The sequence below is a fragment of the Camelus dromedarius genome, chromosome 10 (assembly GCF_036321535.1).
Source record: "Camelus dromedarius isolate mCamDro1 chromosome 10, mCamDro1.pat, whole genome shotgun sequence".
Taxonomy (NCBI): domain Eukaryota; kingdom Metazoa; phylum Chordata; class Mammalia; order Artiodactyla; family Camelidae; genus Camelus; species Camelus dromedarius.
Genome location: NC_087445.1, coordinates 31,462,565 through 31,485,418, shown reverse-complemented (window position 1 = coordinate 31,485,418; position 22,854 = coordinate 31,462,565). Strand labels below are relative to the sequence as shown.

Genomic DNA, 22,854 nt, shown 5'->3' with positions numbered 1-22,854 from the left:
ATTTGAGGATTAATCATCTGACTTACAGGAACGTGAGCTTTGATGGGTATTGGATATAGTCTTTGGCTCAGTCCCATTAAGAGTGGTAGCAAACATTCAGAAGATGACTAAACAGGATTTGGAATACATGTCTCAATTTGAAAAACCAAATAATGCTAAGGGACCCAAATGGTGATGAGACCTGTGACCTTGACCCATTTGTACCTTGTTTTAACTAACTAAGGTAATAAGGCACTTAGTACCCATAGAAATGGACTGGAATTACTGAATCATATGTACGTTACATCACAATCTTCCTGGTTTTCAGAATAAAACTCTCTTTGTGCTTTTGATATAAATATATACTCTATAATAAAATGGTTGGCTAATTTATATGGTAGTATTCATCAGCCTGTTTTTTTTTTTTTTTCTTAAACCAGTGACCTAGTTCTAGTTCTAGAAGTTTTTTCTTTTTTTTTTTCCCCCTTTTTTTCCTGTTTTGGAGCAAGCTCTTGTTTTTTTTTCCTTCCTATCAAATGGAAAATATGAACATAGGGGTAAAATCCCCAGTTTCACAGAAATGTTAATTGAACCAGTATTTTCCATTCTTCAGCTTCACTCTTCTTTGTAAGCACTCAAATTGTTTTGAATTTTATTTTGCCCTAAGTTAAGAGGTATTAAAGGCTGAAGACTAGAAGCAGAGAAATTATCAACAAACTAAGTAAACTACTCCTGAAGGGTGTTTTTGATTTTTGTTTTCTAAAGTAGGACTTATTGAAGAGATATTTTAAAATGTGGCTTATGTGTGTTCTTTCACTTTCAAAGGGAAGTGTTCTAATGTTTTGAATGTGAAAGTGACTGGATTTATTTTGGGAACTACTGACTGATGTCACAATTTGCACTTAAGATCATAATTGACATAGTTAGCAGTACTTTAGTACTAAGAATGATAAATTTACATCCTTTTTATTTTTCTTTATTTTGCTTTAGTACTAAGAACTAACTCCTACTAGAAGAAATGTCTTCTGTTTGTTAAATAATTAATATACTAAGCAAAGGGATAATCTGTATTTCAGGTTGGACAACTTTCTCCAAATTATATAAACCATGGAAAGTCCAAACGAAAGAAACACCATTAACACCAAAGTATCCATCAAAGATTCTTGTGTCATTTGATAAAATTAATCTTCTAATAAGAGATTAAAAGAAATAGTTATCACTCTATTTTTCGCCTGTTAACTCAGTGTCATTTAATCAGTGGTAGTGGAAATAGTACTGATTGAAGGAGAGAGAGATGGGTAACATTCTCAGCCAGTTATACCATTAGTGGGCTCTTTCAAATTTTGCCTAATGAACTCACAATTTCCTATGACTTCTCTTTAGGAAAATTGGGACTTCTTTCAGACTGGCATTCCTGTTACGCTTTTAAAAGTGAATTAACATGCTGCCCAAAGAACGTGAATCTAGTTGAGTAAGTGGATTATTTTATAGGATGAAAACAGTGATTGTGGGTTTAGGCAAAGTGATCCTGATGTTAAACTTGGGATATTTTCAGAGAAAAAGAGATGTCAATTTACTGTTCTCAAAGTCAGTCATGTATTTCAGTTCTTAAATTGATGTGGAACAGAAACTTACTTGTCTGGGTTGAGGTCAGGCTTTTCATTTCAGTTTTGCCACTATATCATATGCATTTTAGTAAGTTCTTAAAAGTATGCATCCATTGCCCATCTGTAATGGACATATATGTACTGTTTCACAGGTCGCCTGAGAAGCTGACTCATCCAATAAGTATTCATTTGCTTGCTTACTATGTGAGCTAATGGTGGGGGAGAGGGGTACTAAGAGGAGTAAAAGTTGACTACGAATCCCTTACCATCTAATAATGAAGCTGAAACCTTAAATTCTTAAATTCTCTTAAGCCTTGAAAAATTAGATTTGAAGTTTGCTCTTTTTTAAGTATGAAAATGATAAGAAAATCCCATATATTTCACTTGTTTCTTTAAAGCATGATTTTTTTCATGCTATTTACTCTTCAGACACTCAGAGTCCTTTGGTAAAATATGACATATCACCAAACTGATTTATACCTTGGTGAAATTCTTCCAAAGTGCATTTTGGCATGACAGTTTACTCAGTGCTATATGTATGGAAAAACAGGTGGTCACTAGTGAGCTAAAGGTAAAAAACAAAAGCTAGAGTAGGGTATGGACTCTACAAAACTTTTACCAGAAGCTTTAAACACAGCTAAACTATTTTGACTGTGTTTCAGAATCTTGAATGGCAAAGGTAGGAAGGCTATTTCTGCAGTTTACCAGAGCCTGGGAATATTTTCTTTTTGTCAGTGAAAAGACAACTTTTAAACATACTTCAAAATACAATTTATTCTTGCTATTGGTTACAGCAATTTAATATAATCTGAGGTGAGGTCTGTAATTATCATGATTTGCTTTTAACATAGGTAAAATTTGTCTAAAAATGAATGTCCAAAATATTTTATTTTGCTCAAGTGCCATTGTAAATAGCTGAGGGAAAAGCAGCCCTGGGCTACAGTTTAGAATCAGCCATTTCAAATGGAATTGAGAAATAAAATTGCCAGATGGTACTAACTGCCAATTTGCACTTCCAACAGCACACCCTGCTTATGAAAGGTGTACCAAAATAAGTGTTGTACTCCAGGAAACAGGGGTGATGGGTTGAAATACTGTTCTTATTAGCCTTTAACTAAGGTATATTAGCTTCTAGCCTTGGCATTCAGCTCCAGACATATTTCCATGTGGCACATAAATCATAATTATAGTTATTACAGCAGAAAATAAGTTCTTTTTGTAATAGTGCAGGCATTACCCAAATGGATGTATGTGCAAAACTTTGGGTTGTTTTAGGGGTGGGGAGGAGTGATCACAGGAAGAAGGGTCTTAATTTTCATGTTCTTCTATCCTTCTGGATTTCCAAATCTAAGGTGTCAAGAAGGCCAGGTTGGTGCTAATACTATAGCAGGAGATAGAAAATGAAACCAGCGTATGTACTGTTTTAAGACAGTTATTAGAAAGCAGTCACTAATTCAGAAACCAATGAGACATCAGGGCAGCAGAACAGAAGGTGAGAGAGTGTGCCCTGTAAATTACCAAAGTAATATCCATAGTTCTAAATTTCCATTTAATTCTAATATGTTGATATTAATGTATGCTTGATAATTCATAAGTTTAGTAGTTCACAACATTTTAAGAAAAGCATATGATACTAACATTCAAATAAGGCATTAAAGGAAGCTTTTGTAAATAATGAAATGTTTATTGTAATCCTTTTTAAAAGCCTTGGTACATTTTCAAAAGATCAACACTGAACTTTTAAAAATCAAAAGAAAGAAAAATAAGTTTTTTTCCCACAAAATACATAAGAGAATCACTTGCTGGCATTTGTATTTTCAGTGGTTGGAATAAAATGGGCCAAATTTTCAAAGGCAGTTAATAACAGCTTGTACAATGTTTCATTTGTTTCATTTGACCTAGCACCAACTAAGTGTAGATATTGCCATTGAAGACATTGTCTGATTTCTCCTTAACCTCATATTACCTCATTCTCCCCACCAGGCTACAGTACATAAGCATGTATCCTGTCGCCCCACTAGAGAATCAAATCATCTTCATTTAAAAATGGCTGCTTGGATTACATTCACTGGCAGATTCTTCCCCTTTAAGGTAGGATAGCAGTGAACACTAGTAGGTGTCACCTTCTTTGATTAGGAGTAAAGAACTCTTCCAAGCAAAATCAATTAGTTTCCTGGTCTTTTTAAACATGTTGTGTAAATCCTGTAATTGCTACACCTGTTTACGAATTAAGATTGTTATTTATGTCAAGTGAATTTTCCTCAGGCAAACCTGATCTATTTCTTAATGACAAAGTGTGCTTACTTTACCTAGTACCCTAGGTTTTCTTTTATGCTTTTTTCTTTTTTTGGTTGTAGTTTAATTTGTTACTCATTAAGGCAGATCATACATTTAGATCAAAAAGAGAAACTGGCAAGTAGTTCCCAAAGCACACATTTCTTAACCTGAGTAACCTTGTCTGAAAAGACAAGTATTTGATAAATTTTCTACTGAAAATTCAACTTCGGTGCTTTGCAAGAACTTATGGTGTCAGTCTCTAACAAATATCCCTCAGTACTCAAGTATTTTCAAGAGAAAATAAGTCACAGGAAAATATATTTTCCTATATGCTAACTGATACATTTTTATAGCAAATTGAAATTTTAGAGTAAACAGTATGTTTAACAACAAAATGCAGCATATATGGCTATTGTAAGTTTGCTAGTGTAAAGTGTAAAAACACTAACAAACAGAAACCTTAATTAAAATAGAAGACCAGAAGGGGGAGCCCTCATGCCTTGTGAAGACAGTGGAGCCCAACAGGAAGAAGACACACTCTTCTTTCCAGGCAAGGACTCAGCCAATGAAAAGCCATGCACTCTTTGTTTACTACAGCCCTCCCAACTTCCTTTTACCCTCTATAAAAGCATTCTCATTCCCTTGCTGTGCAGAGGATTTGCACACCATGGCTCATTTGCACATGTGGCTCACCATGGTTACAGACCCCAAATTGCAATTTTCTACTGATCTGGGATAATCCCATTTTTGCTGGAGAAATATCTGGCAGTCTGTTTGTTTTAGTTAGGTCATTAAAAGGCAGCAGTGAACTTTCATCCTGCAACTAATCTATAAATCCAGTTGCTTTTTTTTCTGGAATTTTATAGACATAGTGTCCCATAAAACTTTACCACGGTGCTAGAGATCTCTTTTTTTTGGCATCGGTCTACACAAAAGCCTCTGATAAGATGCTTTCCATAAATGACTTAGAATTTTTTTTTACTTTTCCAAAAAATAAGGAAATTTTATCAACCACTTTTCTTCTGAACAAAAGTTTAGATTATTACTAATTGCTCTTTTAATTATGCTCAAGATTTTTCAAAAGTTAGACACCTCTGGTGTTTTTGAATTGCACACCCATAGAAGATAATAAAACACACTAGATATTTCAAAAGAAGAATCTTTCTCTATGACTCATTTGGCACATCCTTAATTTCCAGAATAAAATCAGTAGAAATAAAACTAATACAATTGTCAAAGAATTTATACATGCAAGATTCTTAGGACAAGGAACTTCTAAATGCACAGAGGAGCTTCTACTCATCTTATGTTATACGCACTTTTTCTCACGGAGTAACTGGTGCTTTCTCGTTTATTTGTGGAATTTTGGTTTGTAAGAACGCATATACATGTGGCCAGATCTTGTTGGTTTCTGTTCCAGAGAATGTTTCCAACACCCCTTTTTTCCTAAAGATGATAAAAAAGAAAAAGAAAAAGACAAGTCTGACACCACAAAAAAAGAAAATCACAGGTCAATGTTACTGATGAACATAAATGCAAAAATCCTCAACAAAATGTTAGCAAACCAAATTCAACAATAAGGATCATACACCATGATCAAATGGGACTTATCCCAGGAATGCAGAGATGTTTACATATCTGAAAATATGTGATATATTACATTAATAAATTGAAGAATAAAATCAGATGATCATCTCAATAGATGCAAAATAGCTTTTGACAAAATTCACAATAAATTTATGATAAAAACACTAAACAATGTGGGTATGGAGGGAACATAACTCTGTAATAAAGGCCACCTATGACAAATCAACAGCCAACATCATACTCAACAGTGAAAAGCTGAAAGCATTTCCTCTAAGATCAGAAACAAGAAAAGGATGCTCACTCTTACCACTTTTATTGAACATAGCGTTGGAAGTCCTAGCCACAGCAAGCAGACAAGAAAAAAAAAAAGGAATTCAAATTGGAAAAGAAGAAATAAAACTGTCACTGTTTGCAGATGACATGATACTATATATAAAAAATCCTAAATATGCCACCCCAAAACTAGTAGAACTAATAAATGAATTCAGTAAAGTTGCAGGATACAAAATTAATACTAAAGAAATCTGACACATTTGTATACACTAATAACAAACTATCAGAAATTAAGAAAACAATCCCACTTACAAATGCATCAAAAAAAAAAATACTAGAAATAAATCTAACCAAGGACGTAAAAGACCTATACTTGGAAAACTATAAGGCATCAAATAAAGAAACTGAAAACAACACAAACAAATGGAAAGATATACTGTGTTCATGGATCAGAAGAATTAATATTGTTAAAAATGACTATACTACCCAAGGCAATCTACAGATACAATGCAGTCTCTATCAAACACCAATGACATTTTTCACAGAACTGGAACAAAAATGTTAAAATTTGTATGGAAACACAAAAAGACTTCCAATAGCCAAAACAGTCTTGAGAAAGAAGAAAAGAGCTGGAGGAATCAGGCTCCCTGACTTCAGACTATACTATAATGCTACAGTTATCAAAACAGTATAGTACTGGCACAAAAACAGGAACATAGATCAATGGAACCAAACAGATAACTCAGAAATGAACCTACACTTATATGGTCAATTAATCTATGACAAAGGAGGCAAGAATATACAGTGGGGGAAAAGTAGCCTCTTCTGTAAATGGGGCCAGGAAAACTGGACAGCTACATGCAAAAGAATCAGACTGGACTATTTTCTCACACCCTCTACACAAATAAACTCAAGATGGACTAAAGACTTAAATGTAAGACCTGAAACCATAAAACTACTAGAAGAAAACATAGGCAGTATGCTCTTTGACATCAGTCGTAACTTTTTTTTTGGATATGTCTCCTCAGGCAAGAGAAACAAAAGCAAAGTTAAACAAATGGGACTACATCAAACTAAAAAGCTTTTTCATAGCCAAGGAAACTATCAACAAAATAAAATGGCAGCCTACTGAATGGGAGAAGATACTTGCAAACAATATATCTGATAAGGGGTTAATATCCTATATATATATATAAACTCATACAACTCAACATCCAAAAAACAAAGAACCTGATTAAAAAATGGGCAGAGGACCTGAGCAGACATTTTTCCAAAGAAGACACACAGATGGCCAAGAGACACATAAAAAGATGTTCACCATCACTAGTCATCAGGAAATGCAAATCAAAACCAAAATGACCTGACCAAAACCATACCTTTTATCAAATTGCTTTTATCAAAAAGCAAAAAAATAAAATAACAAGTGTTGATGAGGACGTGGAGAAAAGGGAACCCTCATGCACGGTTGGTGGAAATGTAAATTGGTGCAGGCACTAGGAATAAAGTGTAGAGGTTTCTCAAAAAATTAAAAATAGAATTACAGTATGATCCAGCAATTCTACTTTTGGTTTTTATCAAAGAGAAAAAAAAAAACTTGAAAAGCTATATGCACCCCCATGTTCACGGTAGCATTATTTACAAAAGCCTAGATACGGAAACAACCTAAGTGTGCATCAATGGAGGAATGCATAAAGAAGATGTAGTATGTACATACAGTGTAATATTATTCAGCCATTTAAAAGAATAAAATCTTGTCATGTGCAAGAACACGGATGCACCTAGAGGGTATTATGCTAAATGAAGTAAGACAGAGAAATACAAATATTGTATCATTTCGCTTATATGTGGAACCTAAGAAACAAATGAATAAACATAACAAAACAGAAACAGACTCAGATACAGAGAACAAACTGGTGGTTGCCAGAGGGGAGGGAGGTAGGGGAATAAGGGAAATAGGTGAGGAAGATTAAGAGGTACAAACTTCTGGTTATAGAATAAATGTCATGGGGATGTAATGTACATCATAAGGAATAGAGTCAGTAATACTGTATTAATTTTGTATGGTGACAGATGGTAGCTAGACTTGTGATCATTTGGTAATGTATAAAAATACTGAATCACTGTATTGCACACTGGAGACTAATATAATATTGTATGTCAATTATACTTCAATTTTAAGAAAAGGAAAGAAAACACCCCCACGCACAGAGACCTGAGTCTTCCTAATGAGCTTTTCAGTGATTCTTAAAAGATGATAGTGTGGATTTAAGGGTCTCAGTAAGTATAGGTCTGTGTAATGAAGAGAGAAAGGCACTTGGCTGGGTGTTGGAAAACAGATTTTAGTTTCAGTTATGCCCTCTGGCTAACAGAAATGGTTACTTAAAAAATAATAGCACCTGTCAATTTTTTTTTTAGCATATTCTAAGTGCTTTACATATAATAGTTCATTTAATCCTTTTTAAAATCCATTTCCTTACTTACTGATAAAACTATTAGAAATGTAAGGTATTAGCTCAAATCACCAAAACGGTAGGTTTCCAAACATAGTGCCTGCCAGACACCAGAACACCCTTAGCTTTCTCTACTTATGCGTTTGCAAAACAGCTTTCTAATACTTGATTATCCTTCCTTCTTTTCACCTAGGTTTATTTTTTTCCTCTATGCTCTCCTTCTGAATTTTAGAGGAAAGGAGAATAAAAAAAGTGTTGTCTTTATTGGGTTTCCTGTTTGCTTTCTCCATTTCTTTCCAGGCAGATTTGTCTGGATCGTTACCAGCAGCCAAAGCCTATTCATTCCACTTTCCTGGAGTTTCGATGGTGAGGAGAATCAGAATCCAGGGGCTGCTTTTCAAAACACAGACTCCTGCCAGTGATTCTGGCATTCCTCTTGTTTACCCTTCTCCAACCTCACTCATACACACACTGGCTTAAAGGCTTCATAAGAACAAATGAAGAACTAGGGTATATTGCTTTCTAAAAATAGGATCAGTCATACCTCTGTAACCTTTCCACTAGATTTTAAGATGTTTCACTGGGGACAAAAGTATTCCTTTCTGATTACCTCATAAGATTGGTTACAGTTAAGACTAAAATAATTCCCACTGTTTTCTTTGTAAGAAACATCTGCTAAAGCCCTCCTGCTTCTAAATTCACAGCCATCTTGTTAAGCTTCTTAACTGCTGTAAGCCTCTTGAAGAGACATCTTAAAATCAAGCCAATGTCACAAGTGGGTTAATTACTGGGGGAACAACTATAGGCACCTTTTCAATCCTAAAGCTGTACTTTGGATGAACATTTGTCACCTGAATTTCTATGGAATAAAATAGAATCAGCTTCAGCTATCAGTCCTCTAAAGAGTAAGAGCATCATGTTGCTTTTAAACACATCTAATTATGCTATCAAATGTCCCACAGCTGAGAAGAGTTCTAAAAACAACAATACAACTGTCAGTATTTTAAAATTACAATGCTGACTCTTGCTAAGGTTGTTGCCAATGCCACTGTACACTGTTGGTTAAGTCCAGTTCTAGTTCTGTGCACAGGAGCTTAGAAGGAAATGCTTCAATTAATAGCAAGAGGGACAAAAGCCAGAAGCCTAGAAAGACTAGGGTATCTCCTGAGACAGTGACCTGGGCCATCCACTTCATCTCAGCTTTCCCCAACTTTCCTTCCCATGTTTTACAGAACTAATCCCTACAGCCAGTGTACTTCCACTGCATTCGGTTATTACCTCTATTAATAGCCTGGCAGTGTTATTATCAGCTCAGGAACAATGTGTTCTCCCTTCTTCTGGTTACTTTTGAATGAATAACAAACCCCTTTTGGGAAACAATCTCTTCACCAAACTCAGTCTATGAGATTGGAATGAGACTGTCTCCACTTCCCAGCTTCCAGGATAGACATGATTAGAGCCAGTCAGTCTTAATTCCAGGACTTTTGCAGGCAGAGGCTCTCTTTTCTGCTGAGGTAGATGAACTGGTAGGAGATGAGCTCTAATGCTGAGGGGCTCACACAGGGAGAGCCCACCTGAGATTGAAGCTAACACAGGAAAATGGAGCTGAGTGTGACCGAGGCCTGATGACACCAAACACCTGGACCCAGCCATCTACCTTTGCACCTTTTAGTTACATGACCAGTAAATTTCCCTTTTGCTTAAGCTAGTGTGAATTAGGTTCCTGATTGATATAAACACATAACATTGTATGATCAGTAGCGTTTACCCAGCACTCTGCGTCATAAAGGTGAGTTTCTTTGGGGCTTGGCAGGAACTGGGTCTAGTTATCTGTGTGGACCAAGGGCCTAGCACAGTGTCAACAGAGTAAATAATAATTGTTAACACTGAGTGATTTACAGTGCCAGGGCTGTTGTAAGTCTTTACCTGGACTCTCTCACTTAATTTCCTTTACAACTCTATAAAGTAGGTACTATTCAATACTGATCTGACTTTACAAATGAAGAATTTGTGCACAGAGGTGAAAAGCCCTTGCCCAGGTCCACACAGCTGGTAATCTGCAGAGCCTGGCTCATTATACAATCACCAAATTATAGCAACAACTACTATAGAAAGTGAATCGCCAACTTCCTTGTAATTTCACCCTCCAGAAATAACTGTTAAAATAATTTGGAGACTGTTGCTTCAGGTTTCACTGCATAGTTATACCATTACAACAAGAACAATAATAATAGGTAATAATTATATAGTGCTATGTGTCAGACACAATTCTAAGAGTTACACATATTAACTCCATCTTTCAACTTTCTATTCTCACCTCTCTTTTACAGAGCAGAAAACAGAGGTTAAGCAAGAGGTTTAATGCCAAGTTAATAAATGGCGAACTAGGATTTGAACTTAGGCTGTCTGGCTCCAGAGTCTGCTCTAACCACAACACTGGACAGTCTTGGTGCTGAGTCATTACTCAGGAAGTAAATAGATGAAAGTGGATGTAATCAATCCCCTGTTAGGAGAGGGGAAAGGCTGAGTAAAGAAGCTGAACTGTTTCTTAGCCTGAGGCAAATACTAATTCAGTAGTGTTCCCAAATTTGTTGTGGGGTATGAATTCTCTCAAGGGCTAACAAAACCATATCAGAATATAAGCTTTTAAAGACTATTTGCCAAACAGATATCTGAGGATTAGTTGCCCTTTGAGACTCTTCTATGCTGTTGTCACAGGTAGTGAGCACTATTAGGTTTGCCTCCCCAGCATTCATTCCAACCCTCCTGATACCAGACAGCAAAGTTTGGGAGAGACTGACCCACTCCCCACTCTGGGCGTAGACCAATCAGTGTAATCTCTCCCATCCCAGGGACCGGTTCAGGAATGGGCAGTAACCTGGGTCTAAAATGCAAGGCATTCCCTGACCACAGTGGCTGTTCAAGTTGGTTCAATCTAGAGCTTTTGTTCATTGGGGGAAAGGTGACCCCTTAGCCTTTCATAAAGAGGACACTGTAGCTGTTCCTGGCAACTGTCTGCAACTATGCAGGAAGCCTATACAAAGCTGAGAGGATGGCAAAATTCTGATCAAACCTAGGGGCAACTGAAGCCCAAACTACCTTCTGGACTTCTCTGTTACATAAGCAAATACATTTCTGTCATCATTAAAACCAATTTGAGTTAGATCTAATGGTGTTTTAGCATTTTGGCTGTAAAGCATGGATAATAAAAAATAATTTACTGCTTCATCATACAAAATGATATATCATACAAGTGCCTCACATAAGAGAAATTCAGAAAAGTGACAGACTCACTGGTAGTATTCCAGGACGGGCTCTGTTTGGGCTTCGTAAGCTTTCAGTCTCTTGACAACCGTCTCTGGTCTGTCATCCTCACGCTGAACAAGAGGCTCCCCAGTCAGATCGTCAATGCCCTAAACAGGAGTTAGAAGACACTAGCATCAATAATACCATAGTTTTTAAGGAGATTTTTATAGGTAGTTCAGACAGACATCTTATCTGTGCAAGCACCAAGCACAAAAATGTGCTTTTAAATAAATGGAATCAAATCCAAACCCAGGTCATTTCAACACAGAGCTGTAAGACCCCAGGATCATTTCCACAGTGTCAGTCACCTTCTCCTTAGAGCAAAGGGTTTTCTAAGTGGTCTCTAAATATTTTCATATTATACATGTGTGAATACGTGTGTGTGTGTGTGTGTATACATACACAGAAAGATTCAGCTACAGACTAGGAATTTCAGCTACAAGACCTAAATAAACCAAGCTAATCCCCATTGCCCCAACTTCTAACACACTCCCTGATGCAGAGTAGGAAATCAATCAATGCTTCTGAAGGAATAACAAATCCCTGTTACTCCTGGGGATGCCTTTACTACCAAGCTAACTGGACTAGCCTAGCTGACTACACCAAGTACCCTGAAAATATGCCCTCAGGAGTTCTGGTCATCTAAGGGCATCCAAAGTCATCTGTGAGGGCAAGAGGTCTGGAAACCATCGACTACGTGGAAGGCAGAGTCAGTTCCAACACAACTACTCACCATGGTTTTGGGAGGGTTGAATTCAAGATTGTAGACACGGCCACTGCCTGGATGGATCCAGCGAGCCGTGAGGCGCTGCTTGATAACCTCAAAGGGCACGTTCAGATTAATCACTGTGTCTATCTGATGAGCTCTATCCAGGGCTTCTGCCTGTGGAAGTGTCCTTGGAAAGCCTCGAGAAATTAAAAAAAATGAACAAAGGAAGAAAGGGAAGAAGGAAGAAAATTCGTTAACATTGAGGAATCTGAACATAAGCAATTAACACCAGAAGATGGCTGGCCCAAAACACCAGGGTGGTAAATAGTAGCTCTCGGGCCCCCTGCCCACCACCTGGGATGTCTGTCTGTAGCCTGTGAAATGCTCACTCTCCTGTCTGCACACATCATTTTGGGTACCTGAAATATTCTCAATATTCCACTTACCATCCAACAGCCAGCTATACTGGGTGAGATTTTTCAACTCATGAAGGACCAACCGAGTCATGACATCATCTGGGATGAGCTTCCCTTGATCAATGAAAGTCTTGGCTAACACACCAATTTCTATAGCAGAGGCAGGAAAAAATGCAAATCAGCGAGAGCATTTGTTCTGTCCCATTCTAGGCCTCAGGGAACCCGTTTGCCTAAAGAAGACCTCTGGGTAGCATACTCAGATGAAAATATGCATCATCAACTTTTGTGATAAAAACAGAGGGAACAAAATAATCTGCCTATTTCAAAATCTCCATTATGTCAAAATATGTAAACGTAAAAATAATGGAAAGCTATAGACCAATATGTTAACAGTAGTCATCTCTGTGTGATAGAATTATGTGATTTTTTTTTTTTACATATTTGCACTTTTCTGTACTTTCTAAATTTTCTATCAGGAAAAAAATATATATATAAGGGGGAGGGAAATAGCTCAGTGGTAGTGCCTGCTTAGCATGCATGAGGTCCTGAGTTCAATCCCCGGTACCTCTATTAAAAAAAAAAAAACAAAAGCAGCAGCTAAAAAAAAAAAGAAAAATATTGAGAAAAAATATATAGACTAACTGAAATTATTTTCTTTTTAAATAAGAAATTGAAATAATCATTATTTTAAGTGGCTCAGTTTAAGTGCCTGCAATCATGTTACTGTAGAGCTTTTTCTTTTCCTCTAAAATAGATCCTGCTATCACAATTCAGTTTTTGACCAGATTAGCACCATAATTGTGTTACATTTTTATTAATAAAACACCCTGGAAAAGAATTTATGAACAATCTAAACATATTACCCAGGGGGGTGGGGTATAGCTCAATGGCAGAGAGCATGCTTAGCATGCACGAGGTCCTGGGTTCAATCCTCAGTACTTCCATTAAATAAATAAATGAATGAATAAATGAATAAATAAATAAATATATTAAATCTAATTGTCTCCCCACCAAAAAAATAAAAATATTACCTACAACTAAATGTCATTCTTACACGATAGTATTTTAATTCCTCATCAACTCTTACCAAACTATTTATATATATCCCTAATTATAATACCACTGTAATAATCTGTGTATTTATAGTTTTGTGTTCTTTTTTCACTTAGTATCATTGTGTAAATACTTTTCAGTGATTTTATATATTCATTTAGTCATTTTTGGTAACTGTAATACTCCATAAATATATATCTATGTTATATCTCTCTATGTATATATTTATATATTTATATAGATATATACACACTCTATCACGGCAGTACACACTGTTGGTCATTTAAACTCTTTAAATTAGTCTTGATTTTTCCCTATCACTGCTGCTTTTAAAGATCTTAACACTCTTTTTCTTTTCCTTCTCTCTTTTTTTTGGGGGGGTGGGGGTGCTTCTAAGTTATTTCTGATGGATAAGTTCTCAGGAGTCAGAGATAAAAAGAGCCAAAGTTTATGACTGTTTTCATAATTCTTGGTATGAGTTGACATACTGACTTCAGAACAGATTCTAAATTGTCAAATCCGTGAAACTTTAGATTTCTAACTAAGCACATGACTTGCATGAAAACTGGCTGCCATTTGACAGGTGTACTGCCAGGGTTTCCAAACAGCTTCTGGAAGAGGCCCTAAGTTCCAAGAGCACTCAGGACTCACTAAAATGCCCTCTTGGGAAGGTCCACAAACATATGTGTGCACCTCTGTCATCAGGATTCTGACCACTGCTCTGGGGGACATAGAGCTCCAACTTATTTACAGTGTTTGGGAGAAAACTTGGAATTCTCCAGGGCTGAGTCCGCAAAACTGCTATTGGACCCTCCCCTCCCTTTTCACTCTTCAGGCCAAGCCCTCTTCTAAACCCGCAACTAATGGCAACAAAATGGATTGACAGGGGATTAATAAAGTACTTAATTTCATATTAAATATAAGAATAGCCTTAGGAAAAGATGATCTGTTCTTGCCACTTCAACATTGTACCATAGACTGCAGCCAGGTCAATCAGTCCAGAAAAAGAACTAAAAGACATCCAGAAAGGAACAAGTAAAATACTCTATTTGCAGATGATATGATCTTGTATATAGAAAATCCTAAGGAATCTACTAAAAAACTATTAGAACTAATAAATGAGTTTAGCAAAATTGCAGGGTACAAGATCAACAGTATATAAAAATGAACAATACGAAAGTGAAATTAAAAATTAAGAAAATTCCATTTACAATTGTGTCAAAAAGAATAAAAAACTTGGCAATGTACCTTTTAAAAAAAAGTACAAAACTGGTAGTCTGAGAACTACAACACTGTTGTTAGAAACTAAAGACATAACTGAATGGAAAGGCAGCTCATATTCATGGATTTGAAAAGTTAATATTAAGATGGCAATATTCCCTGAAAATGATCTATAGATTCAATGCAATCCTATCAAAATCCCAGTTGGTGTCTGCAGAAATTGACAAAATGACTGTAAATTTCACATGGAAATACAAGGGACCCAGACTAGCTGAAACAATCTTGAAAAAGAAGAACTATGTTGGAGGGCACACACTTCGGATTTCAAAAGACTGTTGGAACTATAAAGATAGGCATATAGATTAATGGAACAGAATTGAGAGCCCAGAAGGAACCCCTTACATTTACGGTCAATTGATTTTCTACAAGGATACCAAGACAGTTCACTGGGGGAAGGAATAGTCTTCTCAATAAATGGTGCTGGGACAACTGAATATCCATCTACAAAATAAGTTAGGTTAGGTGGACCTCTACCTAACACCATATAAAAAAATTAACTCAATATGTATCATAGACCTAATTGTAAGAGCTAAAACTACAAAACTCTTAACTGGACTTCATTAAAATTTCACACTTTCATGCTTCAAAAACACCATCACAAAAGTGAAAAGACAATCCACTGAATGGGAGAACATTTCTGTAAATCATGTATCTAATAAGGAACCTTTATCTAGAATATCTAAAGTAATGTTACAACTCAACAATAAAAAGACAACACATATTTTTTAAAAGGGCAAAGGATCTGAATACAAAAAGCAGATACACAAATGGCCAATAAACACTTGGAGAGATGTTCAACATCATTAGTCACTAAGGAAATAACAAGTGGAAACCACAGTGAGTTACCACTTCACACTCACCAGGCTGGCCATAATCAAAAATACATAACAAGGGTTGACAAGAATGCTGAGAAACTGAAACCCCTACATAATGCTGGTAGGATTATAGATGGTATAGCCAAATGGGAAAACAGTGTGGCAGTTTTTCAAAAGGTTAAACAGAGTTATATGACATAGCAATTCCACTCCTAGGTTTATTTTTCAAAAGAAATAAAAACATAAGTTCACATAAAAACTTATGTATGAAATGTTCAAGGCAACATTATTCACGATAGCCAAAAAGGGGAAACAACCCAAATGTTTATCAAGTGACAAGTGGATAAATAAAATGTGGTATACTCATAAAATTATCTACTTAGCCATAAAAAAGAAGTACTGATACATGTTACAAAGTGTATGAACTCTGAAAACATGCAAAGTGGAAAATTCCAGACACAAAAGCCAGACATAATTCCATTTAGATGAAACGTTCAGAGTAGGCAAATCTATAGAGACAGAAGGAAGGTCAGTGGTTGCCCAGGGCTGGGAGCATGGGGGAAAATGAGGAGTGACTGCTAATGGGAATAGGATTCCTTTTGGGGTAGAAAAAAGTCCTAAAATTGGTTGTGGTGATGGCTGCATAATTCTGAATAGGATAAAAAACAATGAATCATACTTTAAGAGGGTTAATTTATGGCATGTGAATTATATCTCAATAAAGATGTTTAAAAAAAGGGAAAGATGAAAAATACCTAGTAGGCAAAACAAAAGAAAAAGCCACTCACAATCCCAACACTACTCAGAGACAATTGTCATTAAAACTGTTAATATTAAAAACATCCAAATATTTTGTTTTGTGACTAGATAGTCCTATGGTCTAATAATCTTTTTCATTATCATTAATAAATTTCTGTATCAAAAAACATTTATTTATAAAAGTTATTAAAATCTGAAGCCTGTCATGCTTCATTTAAAGGAAAAATAAAAAAAGATTCAACTCTATGTCAAAGTCTAAGCCATTTGTTTATTACATTTCAAGTTTTTACCCACTTCCAAAATTATGCAAGGATTTGTCCAGCATATTTTTTGAACACTTAGTAAATTTTTATTCCCTTGACTGCCTATAATTTAATACTGTATATAAATAGACTCCTCATTAAAAAATGATTTCCTTTTAGATTCAAAAAAATTAATTTGGGAGCTTCCACACCTACAAAACACAAAAAGCTAGTTTAGATGCTGATTTTTTTTTTTTTGGTAGGGGGGAGGTAATTAGGTTTACTTATTTATTTATTCTTAGAGGACTAAACCCAGGACCTCATGCATGCTAAGCATGCAGCCTACCACTTGAGCTATACCCTCCCCCTACAAAGGAACTAGTTTAAACGTGCATTATTCAAAATAAACTTATCTATAAAGTTACACACAAATAAAAATAGAAGAGGAAGGTTAAAGGAAAACACAGAAGGATTAAAACTAACTTCTAATTTTAAGGATAATAATCAAATTCTAAAACATGGAAACATTAATCTGAGAGATGGTGTTTGTATTATATAAAAAGCCATTTTTAATTCTGTATCTCCTTTTAATGTCTGGTCATTCTTACAATACTACCCAAACCAACCACACCTCATATCTGAGTAAGCTGGAAACAACTTAATTGTCTGAGCAATTATGAAGTACAAATGAGGGGCCTGGCCAACTGTAAATACAGTTCTCTTCGATATATACCAAGAGAAAGGGCTACAGAGAATTAACCTAGTTCCTGCCAAAGTTGCTTTTAACATTGTTATAACATACATAAAATTTTAATAACACGTTTAAACAAAACAAAATAAAACTAGGAGAACAAGAGGGAATGAGTCAAATGATAGCTTTATACCCAATCAAGGGCTTAAAAAAAAAAAACTTTCTCAAATAATTAGAGGCTCTGAGTCAACACAGTGGTTACCTCTAGGGGACAGGAAGGAGATGTGATGGGGGGCATAGATGGGGACCCCAAAGAACTGGTGGGCAAATAAGTATTCATTTTATTCTTCTTCTAACCATCATACAAATTATAATACCTTCATGCATGGGATATTTCACAAGAATTATACTGAAAATCAAAATCTCCCTTGACATTGGTCCTCCCTCCAACCATCACCCAATCTGACTCCTCTTCAGTGAAGAACCTAAAAGAATTCCTATTCCAGGTCTACAGTCCTCCCATCCCTACTCTGCTTCAGGACAAAATCTCAACTAAGAACTGTATAAAAGCCCAAGTGGCTCTGGCCTCATCTTAACTCTCCCCCACCTACCTTCCCGCCATTTGCACCCCACCCTCAAACCATGGCCCCAGCAAGAGCCCCGCATACTCTGGGTCCTCCTAGTCTTTGCACAAGCTTCTTTCCCCTCTCTGTTGCCTGATAAGCTCTTACTCATCTTTCAAGATACATCTTAAAGGGCCCTTCATGGTGCGGTGTCCTTGAACCTCCAAGGTAACCAAAAGTTTCTCCTCTGAACTTCTGTAATGTCACAGACTTGTCTCTGTTGGAGCATTTATCACACTGCTGAAACTATCTATTTACACATTGGTATGGACTGAATTTTGTCCCTTAAAATCCATATGCCCAAGCCCTGACCCCCAGTGTGGCTGTCTTTAAAAATGGGGCCCTTAAGGAGGTAATTAAGGTTAAATGAGGTCATAAAGGGGGACCTTAATCCAATGTGACTGGTGTCCTTATAGAAGAGGAAGAGACATCTAGAATGTACACAACAGAGGAAAGGCCACATGAGGACACAGTGAGAAGGTGGCCATTTGCAAGCCAGGAAGAAAAGCCGCACCAGAAACCAACCCTGCTGGCACTTCGATCTTGGATTTCTAGTCTCCAGAACTAGGAGAAAATAAATTTCTACTGTTTAAGCTGCCTGGTCTGTTTTACTCTGTTATGGCAGCCTGAGTAAACTACTGGCCACCTGCCTGCCCATGTTCTGATTGTGAGCACCTCCAGTGAAAGATTTGTCCCTGTATCTCCAGTACCCAGCACACACTGGGTGCTTGACAAATTCACGGATGGATGGATGGAGAGAAGAGCTTCCTGGATTATCCTGGATTCTAGCTATGGAATTTTTAAATGGCCTAACTTATTTTGTTTGAAAAAAAAAAAGAAATGGAGCAATCCTTATGGAAAGCAATATTGTTAAAGGTAGAAAATACTATATACAGTTTACTATCACTTGTATAAAAAAGAAAACAAAAAAACAGAGAAGAAGAGGTAAACAGTGGATTATATGTCCATGAAATAGCTCTGGAAGGATCTTTTCACTAAATTTCCTTTTGGAATTCCAAACCATGTAAATGTATTGCTTATTACAAATAAAAAATTTTGCCATTACAGAAACATTGTGCTCTACTGTCAGTATCACTCTAATTAGGCACATCTATGCTGCATGGGTGTATATAATAGAAGTTCCGTTAGACATACATACAGAATCTTGAGAGCCGACAGAGGCTTTGAGGATTACCTCTTGAGCTCAATTACCCACTTTACAAATGAGGACAAATGACATTCAAAAAGGGTAGTCATCTAGTCCAGGAGTATGTCTTTGAGAAGCGCTAACCTGCAGTGCAGTTTCTCAAACTTTGGGCAATCATACGGCAACCTTACAATCGCTGCCATAACTGAACTATTATTTCCTATTTTCTTCAAAACGATTCAGTTTTTCAATTTAATAAGCTATAATGTTCATGAAATTAAAGGATTGTTGTGCCAGTTATTATTTTTCAAATATACTTTGAAATAAAAATTTTTATTAATTTTTTAATTTGAACTTTATTTTTGAGATTAAAAATTTTTTCTCTACCTGAAATTATCTCATGAATCTCAATTAGCGAAATACTGCATAATGGAAAGAGTAATTTAATTGGCATACAAGGAGATTTGTGTGTTCACCCTTGTCTCCCAGTAACTACTGTTTATTATTGAGCAAGTTCTTTAACCTCTCTTGAACTCAGTTTCCTCATCTTCAAATATGAGGGCTGGACTAATGACAAAGGGACAGACTCAAGTTCCCTGACTCCAGAGTTCAGTGATCATCTACAGTTACTTCAGGTTTGCTGCTGTCAACAGGTTGCCTCGTAATTCCAGTGTCTTTATCACATCCGCTGGGGTGCTTTTAAACTTTACCTATAAAATACAGCACCATCATGAAACAGTGGTTGGAAAGTAAATTGACACTGTCCTTCCTTAGCAGTACTTGATGGTACCATGCTTATAGAAATTCCACACTAGGGGATTTATTTAAAGAAAATAAGTAGAGATGTTGCCAAATGTTCATGTACAAGCATAGTCATAACAGTATTAATTATAGCAAAGAATGGTTAACAACATAAGTGTACAATAGGAAAACGTTTAAAATAATAACTGTGCAATCTTGATGAAATTAAACATGATTTAAAAGATGCTTAATGAGTGAATGTACTCACAGTAAGGGAGAAAAAAGTATCTCACCAATCATTTAGAATATAACAATTTTGTAAACACATACAAATGCAGCAGAGAAAAAAAGAGAAAAAAAACAATGTAAGAAAAAGCCCCAAAGAATTAATTATAATTGTCTCTGGGTGGTGGAATCATAGAGGATTTAATTTTCATTTTTATATTTTTGTGAGATGTTTTTCTCACCTTATAATAATATACTTTACTCTTAATATCAAAAAACATAAAGCAGTATTTTTTTTTAGTGCAGGGCGGTAATTAGGTTTATTTATGTTTTAATGGAGGTACAGGGAATTGAACCCAGGACCTCGTGCATGCTAAGCAGGCACTCTACCACCGAGCTATGCCCTCCACCAAGCAGTATTTTTTTTTTAAATAAAAGATTACACCTCTCCTTTGGCTCTGATCCTGTGGGAAATATCCATTCCATTCACAAATATTTATTGAGAATATATTCTTAGTCCTGAAATACAGAACATCTGTAATAACAATCTCATGACACCTCCTTAAACTCTGTTTTCTGTTTTCTTTGTTAAAGAATTGCCTGTAAAGACTAGAAAAAGCAGGCACCTGAAGCACGCTGAACATCTTTCCCAGAGATCCTCTTCTCCCTCCCTCTGGCCTCTTTCATGTTGTGGAGCCAGGAATAGGACAGCAGGAATGTTATAGGATGTTAAGGATAAGCAAAGGCTTGTTTCTTTTTCTTTATTAAAAAAAAATTGTTGTTTGTTTTGTTTGTTTGTTTTGGGAGGGAGTTTATTAGGTTTATTTATTTTAATGGAGGTACTAGGGATTGAACCCAGGACCTTGCGCATGCTAGGCATGTGCTCTATCACTTGAGCTGTACCCTCCCCCATAAGAGGCTTGTTTCTTAATTAAAAAAAATTTTTTTTTACTTAAAAGCAATGCTCTAAATTAAATTTTAAAAAATACTTTGTGTTTTCACAAATTCATGTATTTTTAACTCTTCACTGAAGGTGTTCTCTAACCACAGTTATGCTTCATTGCTGAGTTATTTTTCAGAGAATCGCTTAAGGATTCTTTAATCCTTTCCATTTTGGATAACCTTGCCCCAATCGGCTGCAGTACTGGAGACTGTTTTTTATCATTACCTAACTACTATGTTGCATCAAGAACACTTAGCAAGTGAGCCAAACAGTTTAACCTTATGAAAAGTTTAAAATACTTAAGGATTTTTAAAAGATCAATGTTAGAAGAGGAAAATAAAAGTAATAATTCACCAGATTAGGTGCTGAACCAAAGAACTCCAAGAAACAAGCTAAAAGCAGTGAAATGATTCTTCTTTTCATTTACATGTCAGTATTTTGAAACAAACAAAAAAAAATCCCATCTAGAAATAACCTATATAACCTATCAACAGGGGGTCAGTTAAATAAATCATAGTAGATTCAAAAATAGAAACCTATACAAACATTAAATAATGAAATAGATTACTATGTTTTCACGTAAAGATATCCCAGATAAAAAGTGAAAACATACTGGTGCAGAATACATATATAGTAGGATTACATATTGCATAAAATAAGTGGCATACACATATGTGCTTATACATAAACATATTTCTATAAGGAAACATGTCACTGTTCCCCTCCGAAGAATGGGACTGAGGCAGGGAGTGAGAGAGTGCTTTACTTTAACTTCACATACTTTAAGATATAATTTACATAAGATAAAATCCACCCATTGTAACGTGTACAGTTTGTTCAGTAGATTTTGTGCTGAGTTGTAAGAATTTATTTGGAGCGAGAAACTAATCCTTCAGATAACCATGCATAAGAATACTTTCACGTCTAAGAAACCTCTGGGCGGGGCGGGTATCAAACATCTAAGCCAATTCTGTGACAGCAACGAGGGTAAGTAACACTCGACCTTCAGATTACGGGGGAAAGGTCAGAACCAGAACATCCCATGACGTTTAACAAAAAAAGAAAAGTAAAAAAAGAAAGAGCTAACAGTGCCAGGGGCAAGGCCAGGGGGAGAATAAGCCACACACAGCTCGATGGATCCTTAGGAGCAGCTGAGACTGGGGCTGGACTTGCCTCTCAAAACCACGTGGTTTCTTTAATCTTTTAACTTCGGACATGTCCTAACTTCCTAGTTCCTTCCCTCAACCTACCTGAAGCTGTCCACGGAGACCAGAACTTACGGGGAACGGTCGCTCAGCAGCCCGGGGCGACAACTGGGAGATGCTGCACCCCAAACCCTGGACCCGTATCCTCACTTTCCCCGCCAGGGCCCCTCCGCCCACAAATCCCCACCCGGGCGACAGAGCACGGCCACCCCTCCCGCCCGGGCTCCCACCTGTGCCCCGAAGCATATTGTCTCGGAGCAGGTCCCCGCTGGAGAGGTGCTTCAGCTCGAAGTGTTTGGTGATGCGAGAGGACACGGTGCCCTTGCCGGAGCCCGGCGCCCCCATTATCGCTGCACGCAGTAGCCGCGCAGACGCCCCCATGACCGCAGAGAGAGGCCCGGGCCTGGCTGCGCGCTCTCCCGCTCCGTGGCGCGGAGCCGGCCGGCTGGCAGCGATGCAGGCTGGTGACGACCGCAGCGCCCAGGCGCTTCCGGAAGTGAGGCGATAGCCGCCCCGGCGGTCCCG

The 22,854-nt window shown here is 36.8% G+C and overlaps 1 protein-coding gene across 2 annotated transcripts in view; it reads right to left on the bottom strand.

Moving 5' to 3' along the window:
* Window positions 1-22,854, bottom strand: part of AK3 (adenylate kinase 3) — a 27,793-nt gene extending 4,939 nt beyond the window's left edge. Inside the window, exons 1-5 of one of the 2 annotated variants that reach the window (XM_064490240.1) lie at window positions 22,560-22,829; window positions 12,635-12,754; window positions 12,213-12,385; window positions 11,468-11,586; window positions 5,183-5,309 (exon numbers count right to left, since the gene is read on the bottom strand). In XM_064490240.1, coding sequence (XP_064346310.1) covers window positions 5,189-5,309; window positions 11,468-11,586; window positions 12,213-12,385; window positions 12,635-12,754; window positions 22,560-22,710 — 684 coding nt within the window. In that variant the 5' untranslated portion in view covers window positions 22,711-22,829 and the 3' untranslated portion in view covers window positions 5,183-5,188. Of the gene's footprint in view, window positions 1-3,249; window positions 5,310-11,467; window positions 11,587-12,212; window positions 12,386-12,634; window positions 12,755-22,559 lie in introns of those variants that run through there. The other variant, XM_010995236.3, reaches the window with a different exon arrangement.